Raw genomic sequence first — 12485 nt, 5'->3', positions numbered from 1 at the left:
GCTGTGCACGGGGCGGTGAGTTACTTACAGAATCTTCAGGCTGTAGAGGCCAGAGAAAGCTTCCCCTGGGATACTGGAGATCTGGTTTCCAGACAGGCGTCTGCAGTGAAAAGAAGAGCCAGTAATGTGTCAACATCCTTGTAATGGCAGTCCCTTGTCTGCAGGCTTAGCAATTCACGTGTCTTGCCTCTTGGGGAGGATCCTGCAACACCTGCAAACCGAGCCGCAGTTTTGTGCCCGGGCAACCCTTGCATATGACCCCTTCTTATAGTTTGGGGAACAGGCAAAGAAAATAATAGATTATTACTGCTGCCAGACCTGAATCCAGTGTTTTCAGCATCCAGCAACTGCTCCTGGCTGAAGTAATTCCCTGCATACCCACAGAGGACCTCGCTCCACAGAAATTACAGCACAGGCTGTGAGGGACCTCAGCTTGGGGCACTGACCGACCCTCAGACCCTGCTCTACACCAGGTGCCTGGCACTGAGAGTGGAGCATGGGGAGAGCTGTTTTCTGGTCATGCATGGGTCCTGGGATGATCATCCCTAAATCATGGACCCTCATCTGCGCCTTTTGTCCACAAATGGTCTGCTCCTGCATCCTGCAGGCCCCCTTTTGCCCTGTCCATCAAAGCCTGATGCCACCTGATTTGCTTCCACTCCCTCGTTCCCAGCCCTGTGACCTGTGTAGCAGCTGAGGCCCAGCTCCTTCAACACAGAAGTTTGGTATCACTGCTGTGGGGGGGAGACTGGGAAGAGTACTGGTGATGGGGAATACCAGGTGGATGTCAAAATAGAGCCAGATCGTCTGAGCAGGGCTTCCAAAACCAGGACAGAAAAAGTAAAAGTGGTTCTTGGCTGAGCTGTGTCTGGAGAAAACCATAGGAGGAAAGACATGGATAGGGACAATTGGCTTGGGGAAGAGGGGGATGTGAAGGGACAGGAGAGGAAGACAAAGTGCAGAGCAGCATCGCAAAGGAGAGCAGGACCACCAGAGTCAGAGCACAAAGAGCAGGGCACAGCATACACAACTGGCTGGAAGAATTTCTCCAAGGAAACCTGTGGGATTCACTGATGTACAGCGTCATCTGATCAGAGCACTCAAATTTTCGCAAAGTCAGGAGCAGGCTGGGGCATTAACAAGGATCTGGATTTTTCAATGCTATTGAAAAATTGTTAGCATCCCTTTCTCTGAAGGTGACTGTGGCCCTGAGAGACCATGCTGAGACCCTGTGGTTGTGCCAGGAGCAGAGTCCAGGACTCTTGAGCCTAGGGTTGACCTGATTAGGGTCTTCGTCTTCTCCTTCCATTTCTTCTGTGAGGACAAACATGTACCAAGTCCCAAGGCCCATCAGACAAAACCCATGAAAACCGGTTCAGCAACCTGATTCTTTACCCCAAATTACTACTGCATTTGTGCTTTACTTTCTTGTTCCCAGGTGGTCAGACAGATGTCAAGGTTGGACTTCCCCACAGTCAAAGGGCAGGAAACTTGCTGTTTCCAGCAATTCAGACTGGAATATTGCATCTCCCAAGGGAGCCAGTGAACATCATTTGTGACCAGGCACATCTTCAGTCTCTCTGAAACTCCAAAGCAGATTCAAGAAGCTGGGCACAGATGCTGGGAAGCATGTTGTACTCATTTAGCATTGGCAAAGCCTGCTTCTTTTTAGATGTTTTGGCTGCGAAGAAGACAGGTGTTGAGAATGAGCAGCATAATCCAGGCTGGAAGCAGAGCACGTTATAGTGAGGACTCTGCAGAGGTCATGGAGAGGATCTGAATTTTTTGAGGAGTCACACTCACCGATGGCAGAGCAGGCTTGTGCGAGTGCCCGAGCTCTCTCCCTCCCTGTCTCTCCCCTCGGGAATCTAGAGAAAATTACTCCCGTAATTAGGCCTCCGACAGCATAAACAGCACAGGGTCGTCTCTTTAATGTGTGTGAGCAGGTTGTAACCTGCCTCTTTGCAGTACGCAAGCTGCCTGGCAGGCTGGGCTATTTGTCACTTGGGGGCTGTGATTTGGGGTAATTGCTCCTTTTGATTGCTGATTTCCACATGGGAGGGAGTGTTGTCCAGGAGACTGGAGTGCTCGCCTGGAGGGGAGGTGTTCCTGCACGGCATCCTCGGCCCGCTCCCAGCATCTGTCCTGCCAGGCCGCACCAGCTCCTCTGCGGGGGGCTGCCTGTCCTCCCCTCCTTGAGCTCCTGTCTGCCCCCATGCCTCCGCTGCAGGACTCCACACGTGTTCACGGTTACATGTGCTTCTCGACTTGTTTCCTGGCTGCTGTGAGCCTTTATGTTCAGGCTCCTGGGTTTGTTCAAGTGGCTGCAGGACCCACTCTTGCTTGTCAGGAGCCAAAATGGAGCTGGGACCTCCAGGGCTAGCAGAATGGGAGCGTGGAGCTTGAATGGAGCCCTACCTGTGGCTCCTGACCTTGGAATAGGGCTTGCTGGTGGGACACACGTTGGGCCAGTTTGTGGCATCTCAGCACCACAAGCAAAACAGAACATGAGGGAACAACAGGCCTGCAGGTTTCACTGGGCACTGTCCATGGGTGAATCTAGAGGCACAGAGCATCTCCCAGCCTCAGGAAAGGCAGCCATGCCCCTCTTGCTCTGCTTCTGTCCTTGGCTCTGCCACACAGAGACTGTGGCACGTCTCTGGCTCACCTCTGGCCTCTGACTCTTCTCTCCTCTCCCTTTACCTCCTCTCCCCGAGGTGTGGAGCCCCGTGCTGAGCCAGGCACAAAGGGAAGCACCAGCCACATCCACTCCACTTGATGTGCCTCCCAAGGCAGCTGCTGGCATTGCTGGAGTCCAAGATGGGCTGTGCTTACTTGTATGCGTGCACAGACCAGGAGGTGAGAGATGTCTGCGCCTATGCACACAGGCTGAGGTTTTGCTCTCCTAGAGGGGTACGTGGACAAGATGTGCACACAGGTCTGGGAATCTGGGCTTGGGAGGCTTGCTCCACCTCCCAGGACAGGAGGTATAGCATGATGCTGTGGTGGCAGCCAGGTGTCCCAGGTAAGGGGCTGTGGCTGTGCTCTCTCTCTGAGAGTAGGCCAGGAATGGGTAGGGCTTTTCTGGTGTCCTGTCCAACTGTCTACAGTTGTTAGCTCCTGGGTCAGTTCATGCAAGAGCTCCAAGACACAGCAGGCTCCCCATGTGTGTGGCTCTTCCTCTGTTCATTGTCACCTGTCAATGTCCCTAGCGCTTGGATCCCTCTGTCCCTCTCACTCTGACTATCCAGAAATCTCCCAGCCTAGCAGGTAGGAATCCAAACACACCTCCAGAAGCCATATTCTGTAGGAAATTCACTGAAATGATCATTTCCTTCCCATTTAAAAGGGAAAAATAACATTTGGAGTGATGCTGCGAGTGTGACTTCCCCCGAGACAGCTCTTTTTGTGGCCTCCTTTTGTGGCCTGAAGAAAACTAGCTCTGCAAGGAAGGACCAAGGGGCAGCACTCCCTTGTGCCCCAAACACGCAGGGGATGGGGAGCTGCTCTTACACCTGGCCCATGGCACAGCAGCTCTGCTCCAAGCCTGCTCAGGTCTCTCTTTAGGACAGGCAGACTTGGTTCAGCTGCATGCCCGGCTGTCCTGGAGCTTACATAGTAAGGTGGGCTGGCAGGAAGGGAAAGCTCTGGATTTAAAATGACTAATGGAAGAGGGAGAGAAGGGGCAGGTGGAAAGCGGGTGGGAGCCAGAGTTGGCTGGCTTGCTTTGGAAAGCTTGCATGTTTGGTGGATTTTAGATTCTGTTCCCCCCTTCTTCCCCCTCCAGTGATTTCTGGGAACATTCCTCCAGGCTTTGATCTGCATTCCCAATACACTCCAAGTTGGAACAAACTCATGGTTTACCACTTCATGGTTGCTGTAGTTCAGTTACCACAGGCTCCCACCCCCTCCTGTATCTTGGGCTTCTTGGTCATGCTACAACTTCCATGGCACGCCCGAAGGCTGTTTGTTGGGCATGATCGCTCATGTCATGCGCTCAGACAGCACGATGATGCCCTTATCGTTCACGTTAGGAGGCAGGAACATTGCCCATTGGCAGGACAGGACAAACATGTATGTCCATATCCCAGTGGAATTTTCCCCTTGCCAGATCCTTATAGTGCATGTCAGCCTTCCTCTTTGATCTCCTGCTCTGGTTCATTTCTCAAGCACTAATATTGTCAAGGCAGAACCTGTGCCCAGATAAACTCCCTGCGCTCCTGTCTAAACAGTGTCATCACGTCGAGATCGTGCCATCCCCCAGGTGCACAGGGGACCAAGGGCTCCATGTTGTGCTTGAGTTTATTCTTGTGCTGGTGCAAAGCAGGAATGAAGCCAATTAAGTCATGCAAGTGAAAACATGGTACATTTGAGAAAAGACTCAGGCTTGGACTCTCCCTTCCCACCCAGGAATCTGCAGCTGGTCCTAGTGTGGTATCACCTGGAGGTGTCTCTAACGTGGTCTTTACTGCCTTACTCCATCCCTGAGGAGGAGACTATGCAGGCCTGTTTCTAACCCTGCTCCTCGTGCCCCCACCAAATGCCTGTTCCAACTCGATAGATCGATGGCATTCGTTTCTTTTGTTTATGGTCCTCAAGCCAGTTTTCAACCCACACGAATGTTCATATGCAAGCTAGTTCGGATTCGTTTGCCAACTACGATTTAATAAGACAGAACTCCTTATTGAACAGCCCAGTGCAGGACACTAAATGCTTTCACTCCATCCCCTTATGTTATAAACTGTCAAGGTTTTCAGGGCAGATTTGTTCGCTTCAAGCCTTCTGAGTAGTTTTGACTTCTGAGTCCACTCTGAGTGCCTCACTTGGGATACCCCAGGACAGAGTTAGTTGTTTGGAAGACTATTTTCAGGAAAATTAGGGCCAGAGATCCTCAGTCAGAAGGATTTTTCAAATGCTGAACTCTATCCCCAGCATTAATGGAAAAGAAGAGAACTGAAATCTCTAAAATTTCACAACATTTTGAAGTGGACTTGGGCCTTTTCAGCAAATCCATGAACTTGGATTCATTTGTCCAAGTGCACAATGGAGAACCCTGTAGGAGCCCTACTCTCCTGTCCTCACCGGTCCCTTGGCCAACATCTGCCTCCACACCATGCCAGATTGCACAGGCGTGACCTTTGGAAGGCTTAATACGAGGAATTATCCCTTAAACCTCTGTGCTGTTGCCCACCCACTGCATTGATGACCAGTGCTGTCCTCTGCCAAGGAGCAACGTCAACCAGGAGAACATAAATTCCTGGATGAACCAGGACTGGCTGTCTTGTCTCTAAAGGGTTGAGGAAGAGCCACAGCATTGTGTTCAGTCGCAGCATGCTGGTGCCTTAGGAGCTGTATCTTGGGGAAAACACAGTGCCCCAGCATTCAGAGGACCTGCACCTCACAAATCAGTGCCCCTCGCCCACAGCCATCTGGAAATGGAGAGCTGTGTCAAGTGATGCAGCCACCAAGGAAGCAGTGATGCTGCTACCAAATCTCAGCATGGCAAAGCAAGGTCCTGCTGCCCTGAGAGGGATCACAACAAGCTCATGGCCCTGCAAGCGTTTTTCTCTCCTCCAGAGACCTCTGCAGCCAGCTATGTCATGGAAAAACACCAAAGCTGCTCTCCCAGGCGTACTCTACTCCAGGCATGTCACTGCACTGCCCCAGGAAAGGCACTTCCCCATTGTTCCAGCACACTTGAACACAGCCCAGCAATGTCAGCACCCTTTGACACAGCAGAGCTGTCACTCCGGGAGTCAGACCCAGTGTCACCGCAGCGCTGCCTCTCGCAGGAGTGAGTTTGCCTCGGAGTGAGACCCTGTGCTGGACAATACCCTCAAGGCTGGATGTCTCAGGTGCCTGGGAGGTGATGTGAGTGGTGGTGGGAGCTCCAGCACCAGGCAGGGGAGCACTGAGGCCGTGCTGGTGCCCCGTAACCCATGACAGCTCCACCAGCATCTCCACCAGGGAATAGGAATGGGATGGGGGTGTCTTCCCCGGGGGAAAGGGAGTGCTGCTCTGTTCACGTTGCCAGCAAACACGCTTGCATTTCATTCCGTTGCGCTTTTATGCCACTTCTTGGCCTCCAGTCCCTTGAGCTGCGAGAGCTGCCTGGGAAAGGGAACAGCCTGCAAGGGGAGGCCACGGGTCCCGCGCCTGCTGTAACCGAAGCACTGCAGAGGCACGGCACTCCCCATGACGGTGAGTCCCTCGGCCCTCAGGGCCTGCGAAGAGGCAGGTGAAAGAGCCAGTGGCTGGGAAGGGGTCTGATCTTGCCGCTGTGCCCTGGAGCAGGAGGTGAATGGCAATGAACACCTGCCTTTGGCTGCAGTTTCTCTTCTTGGCATCAGGCTCTCGTGTTTGGATTCAAAGCGCGGTAACAAAGCCCTTGCCGGCGAACACATTTCAACATGTTATTATTCCCAGGCTGGCTTTCAAGATCCTCTTTCTATTCCTTCTGTACTGATTGCTCTTGTTTCTCTTGGCTCCCAGCTCTGGCTTTTCAGGCTTCATTAACTGGAATTTATTAGCAACTTTAAACATTCTTCCTGCTGCCAGAAAGAAAGAAAAGAGAAAAAAAAAAAAAAAAGAAAAAAAAATGGAGAGAAACAAAGAGGAGAAACACTAAACTCCAGGCTGCTCCCTGTCTGTGTGAGGCCCACGTCTGAACACCTCTGTACCAGGGGGAAGGACCGGTGGGTGTCCCCGCAGCCTCTCTGGCCTCCGCTGTGTCCCCTGCTGGAGGCAGGAGGTGACATGGAGCAGAGGAAGCCTCGCAGCGAGGAGTGCAGACTGATGGACAGCCATCACAGCCCCATCACAGCCATCAGAGAGAGGTCCTCAGTGGTGGCACATTTTCAAAGCAAGCTGAGACTGAAGAATCCGGTTTCTTGGCAGCCTCCAAACTTGAGCGCTAATTGCATCCGCAACACCTTCCCGAGCAGCTTGCAGTACGAATTAATGACTAACAGGTCCCAGCACACCTGAGAGGCCCTTTCCCGTCGCTGAAAGGATGGGTAAATAGAGGCACTGGCAGGGAAAATCTTTTCACCAAGACCACACAGTGGGCGAGAGGTTTGAGCTGGAGCAGTCCTGGTGCCCTCGTCTGTGCCATAACCACTGTGCTGCCTCCGATCCCTTGTGAGACATGACCTTTTGGTCTCTGGGGGGAGCTGGGCCAATGCAGGGGCCAGAGGCTGGCTGGTCATCGTGGTGTGGCCTTCACTCTGAAGCCCCCTGCTAGCAACCCCCCAGCTGGGGCTCACCTGGATCCAGCAGCTCTCATTCACAGTGCTCCACGGCAGCCTGCAGGCTGTGCAGCCTGGCACATTCGTCCTCAGCATCAATGGGATGCACATGCTTCATCTACCCCTTTTGGCAGCTTTCTTACCCCCTCCCGCTATTCCTGTTCCTCACTTGAACCACAGCTGACCAGCCCAGTGCATAAGCTGAGCCTTGAGTCCAGCTGATCTCTGACTTCCATGAAATTCTGCCTTCATGGGGAGCCTGAGATGGTGCTAAACCTGAAGCACAGAAAGAGGAGGCTCAGTAAAAGGAGACGCGTTGAAACACTAGCTCTTCTCCAAGCACTGGGACCCTGCAGCAAGGGGGCGAGAACTAATGAGAAAGACTGGCAGCAGCAGAGCAGGAGAGGAGCTATGAAGAGCTCATGGAGAAGGCAGAGGAACATGGACTGTCAGAGGATGTCATGGACTATCATGGATAGTCAGAGGACTATCAGAAAGGATGGAGGTGACAGATCTGTATGGGTTCAAGGGCCAGGGGTGACAAGGAGTCTTTCAGATGTCTCTCAGGATTAGAAGGTAAAAGTGCCTCTAACATATAAGAGTTTCCAGGGAACCTGAAAAAGAGTTTGAAAATCTGTGTGGAATTTGGCAACTATTTTTGGCTGAAGAGCCTGTGATTTTTATTATTTTTTTTTCAAGCACCTTGTTTAAGGCACCTTTGCAATAAAGCTTTTCAGTTTTCATTTTGAAATGACTTTTTCTTTTCAAGTTTGACTCAAGTAAAAAGAGTTTTTTACTTTACTTCAAGTAAAAGAGTAAATGTTAAGAAGCAATCCAAAAATGAAACAGAATATTTTATTTCAGATCCAAGGAACTCTTTTGGGTTGACTAAAGCCTTAGAGCATCAGTTTTGGTTCACTCTGAGTTGAATTTTGCAATTTTTCTCTTTAGTTGCTGAGTCCTCAAGCCTGTTTCTTAGTTTATCATGGATATAAAGGGGAACATAACAGAGTATGAGACAGGATGGGACTCTAAGGTCATCCCAAATCCCCAGAGATGAGAAACCTACTGAAAGGTTTCCGTCTGATTAAAGACAGGCAATTGCAGCAAGGACAGGGTGCAGCAGAGCCGTATTTGTTGTCAGCCTTTCCCTGCCTGGAGGTCGGGCAGGCAGGCACACTGGCAGGTCTTCCTCCTCCCCAGGGAGCACTGACACAGACCCCCGGCCTGTCCCTCACTGCTCAGCAGGGTTTTCTGGTCCTCACCGACCCAGTAAGCTCCAGCACGGACAGTTCTTCCATGGGGGGAGTGCACAGAAGACTTGGTCTTGTGCTACAGGTCACCCTGCCAGACCCAAGGGGATATGTTCAGAGTAGGTGAGATCTGCAGAGATCTGAGCTATGAAAGCTGAACAAATTTCTGTTGGGGATGTGCAAACAGACAGGATTTGTTTGCTTGATTCTTGTGCACATCTTGGCATGGGAGTGATGCCATCCTGAATGTGAAGGTCCTGATGTAATGTTTTGGGATGAAGTTTTGGTAAAAACATAAGTGAAAAGAGCAGGGGAAATGCCAGGTAAGTTGTCTCACTGGTCCATGACAGCCCTATGAATAATATATATGCATACACAATTGCTATCTAGATGTTGATGTTGAAAGGATCACATTTATTTCCTGATATTACATAAAAATCCTTCTTTCCTTTATTGATTTCATATAATTCAGTTGATTCCCATAATTAACTATATTATTGCTATCAAATTTAAGTATGAATTGGATATGAATAGATATTTACTGTTGCAGTTTCCATTTCTTCTCCTAACTGTGGTGTTTTTTCCTACTCAAAATACCTTTGCTTTCCAAATGAGGAGTTGTGTGGCATTTTGAACCTCTAGTAAAATGTTCTTTAACAACTTCCAATTATTTTTCAGATTTTCCTGTTTAAATTTTTCCTCTTCATCTGTTTCATACATAATTATTTTTGGCTGCGGGAAGCTGGCTCTATTGGAGTCAATGAATATTTATTCATTGCTGGTTGAGACTGTTCTGTTTGTACATGACATGTAATCAGGACATGATTGCTTGCAGCAAGACAACCGTTAATTGTATACAACAGAGAACACGGTCTGTGTGTGTGAGAATCTGTACTATCCCCAGTGAATGCCTTGGGTGTCCACGCTTCAACACAGATGTTGACAAAATGAAAGAGGAAGGCTACAAGATGGATGCAAGATCTTGGAAAACCCACCTCCCAGGGTAGCCTGAGCTGCAGAGCTAAAGGAGGATAAAAAATGATGCCTGCTCAGTCTGTAAAGGGCTAATAGAATGGGGAATTCGGGTAGCTGGGGTCCTTACAAGTCTAATGAATACCAGATATAGACACGCAAAGATGATTTGAAAGAGCATTTGAAGCTAAAAACCTGTAGTAGGATCTGATAAGTAGGAGATTTGACCTGTTATGAGAACAATGAATGTTGGTATCTGGTCTGGTCTCTTTTGTCAATACCAAATGTTCAGAGAAGCAAGTCCTTGGGATTTGCGTCCACATGAGCATGCACAGATGTGCATGGAGAGGATTTTCTGCTCTTGCCAGTGGTGCCGGAGCAGTGCACAGATCCACACGGTGCAGAGGCTCAGGGCAGCCAGGTGGCAGCAGGTCAGCACCTCAGCCTGTGCCCGTCAGTGCCACTGCACAGCATTACAGGGTGCTGGCTATTCAGAGTCGCTCCACTACTGCCGAGAGCAGGAGCACAGGTAACAGAGTGCGCGGGACAGTGTTTGTTGCCTGTCTGCAAAATGCCTCCTTTCCAGGTAGTGCAGACAAATTTTCTGTAAGAAATTCTGCCAGTTTGGAAACAACCATTTTTGAAAAGTCTGTGTCATCTGTGGTGTTGGCTTTGAGGAATGATTCAGTAAGGTCAAAGTGTCTCGTTCAGATGTTAAACTGTTGTAAGTGTTATATATACAGTAAGTTTACAACACATACATCAAATGCAACATTAATATTAGTATTTCATGCTATGTAATAATAATGTTTTGAAGAAACTGCATTTTCCAGCTATTGTGTTGAAAGGAGCAACAGCATGAGAACAACACCTGAAGGTATTTCTCATGGTCAAGTGGAATAAGACCATACAGGTGCAATTTACCCATGAAGAAATGGCCAGCCTCAAACTTTTGCCCCCCAGGCTCTCATTTTTGGGGCTCCCAAGGGATTCCAGTGGTTGCTAATGCTGGTGGTTAATTTCACACTTTCAGAAGTGGGGCCACTCCTTCACTGACACACAGCCACATGCCGATCCCTGGGGATTGTGCTTGCTGCTGTGCCTGAGTGTGCCTGCTCAGACCTCAGCGCTCACCGGTGCATGACGGGACACCCCAGCCTCTAGAGCTGATTGTTTTGGACTTGTATTACCCAGGCAAAGCGCCCAGGACCCATCATGGCTTTGGTCTGCAGGTGGCTGTGAGGGGACCCTGTGTGCAGAAGGGTGAATGAAGCTTCCTGCTTTCTAGCCCTGCTCTGTGGTACAGTGATTGTTTTCACATAAAGGATTTGTTCTTTTATTCTGGCATCTGGCACGTGCAGCATAGCCTAAAGGTAATATCCCCACTCAAACCCCTACAGCTGGAGTAGCAATTAATCCCCTCCAGTGCCCAGCCTCCTTCCATCTCAGACTGTGGCTCCAGTGGAAGCTCTGGGGGTTGTTGTCCGAGCCCCAGGCACCCTCCAGCACAACCCAACCCCAGGCTCTGCATGGGGCCGCTCCGTACTTACAGCTCCTCCAGGAAGCGCAGGTGTCGGAAGGTGCTGGGCTGCAGCTGGCTGATGTTGTTCATGCTCAGGTCTCTGGGGGAAGAAAGACAGAAGTCTCGGATCAGTCACGTTGTGGTTTGCACAGAACAAATCCCTGTGCCAGGCTCTGTGTCTGCTCTCTGTTAAGAGGGAAAGCACTTCAGTGGAGAAACCCCTGCAAACTGAAAAGCATTAGCTTTTATTATTATAGCTTTTATATATATATATATATATATATATATATATTATTATTATTGCAGCCCAGGTTCTGCCTGCAAAGGGATGGAGAGGAGTAACAACAGCGAGACACTTGCTCCTGCAGGGTGCCTCCCTGGGCTTCTGCAGGTTATGGAGCAAGTTATGACATTTCCTAACAGCACAAGGTGTGTGAGTGTCTCACACGTTTTGGATGGTGGACAGGAAGCCCGGTGATGCCGGAGTGAGAAAGCATTTCCTTGGGCCCAAAGGTGTATTTCTGTGGCCAGTGGTCATGCCAGCCACCCCCTATCGTGTCTGGAGACAGAGCTGCTTTTGAGGAGACAGCAAGCCATTGAAATTGGGTATATCCTATTGGAAAGGCCTGCTGGAAACTGGAAAACAAACAAATAAACAAACAAAAAACGCCAGGAATGAGACCTAGGTCTGCCCCATGGGTGGCAAAGCCTGAGTTCAGGAGGCTGGGGGAATCTGTGTGGTTGTGCCTGTTTCAGGCTCTGTGATCTCCCGCTAGAGGCTCACCCCCAGCTGCTTAGGGTCGGACAGACCCTCACGGAGGAGGCAGTGCCAGGACCTGTGGGGTCTACGAGCCCTGCTTGAGCCCTTAGCACATATGCAGTCACTGCATGCTGCTCACTGCAGCGCGGTTGTCATTTTAGGATATAAGAGTAGCAAAAGTTCGCAGCAAACAGTGCATTAGGCTAGCTGGTAGTTGAGATAAACGAACAAAAAAACAAAAAAAACAAGGATGCTTTCGGGTTCTGCGCCTCTTTAGGGGGTCTGATACTAAATTGCTGCAACCCTGCCCTTGTGGGCAGCTGACAGTGAAGAAAACCATGCTTATTAAACAAGTCTGAGCAAGCTGTGTCCAGATAACTGCAAGTGAGCATCAGGTTTTAAAGCTGTGAGGAAAAATGAAGCTGAATTAAAAGCTGGCAGAGTTAAAACCAGTGGGAACTGAATGAGCCATATCCCCTACCAAGCAAAGCAATCCAAGTCAAATGTCATCTAAGGCTCTGGGTAGATTCCTGTGAGGCGGAAGGGGCTATTTTTGATCATTGTGTACAGATGGGACAACGCCTGGCTCCATCAGTCCTAGTCTAAGAGGCAGAGACAGAAAGGTCTCTCTCTTGTGACGTAAGAATAAAGAGGCACACACATACAAAAAAAAAAAAAAAAAGACATTTTACTTTATTCTTCCTCCAGTAAATCTCACAGACCTGTAGGAA

The 12485-nt window shown here is 49.8% G+C and overlaps 1 protein-coding gene across 2 annotated transcripts in view; it reads right to left on the bottom strand.

Moving 5' to 3' along the window:
- LGR6 (leucine rich repeat containing G protein-coupled receptor 6) overlaps window positions 1-12485 on the bottom strand; it is a 138005-nt gene that overhangs the window by 74491 nt on the left and 51029 nt on the right. For both annotated transcript variants that reach the window (XM_066982877.1, XM_048071011.2), the window contains exons 2-3: window positions 11023-11094; window positions 29-100 (exon numbers count right to left, since the gene is read on the bottom strand). In XM_066982877.1, coding sequence (XP_066838978.1) covers window positions 29-100; window positions 11023-11094 — 144 coding nt within the window. The remainder of the gene's footprint in view (window positions 1-28; window positions 101-11022; window positions 11095-12485) is intronic.

The sequence above is a fragment of the Anser cygnoides genome, chromosome 25 (assembly GCF_040182565.1).
Source record: "Anser cygnoides isolate HZ-2024a breed goose chromosome 25, Taihu_goose_T2T_genome, whole genome shotgun sequence".
Lineage (NCBI taxonomy): Eukaryota > Metazoa > Chordata > Aves > Anseriformes > Anatidae > Anser > Anser cygnoides.
This window is presented reverse-complemented; position numbering and strand designations above follow the sequence as displayed.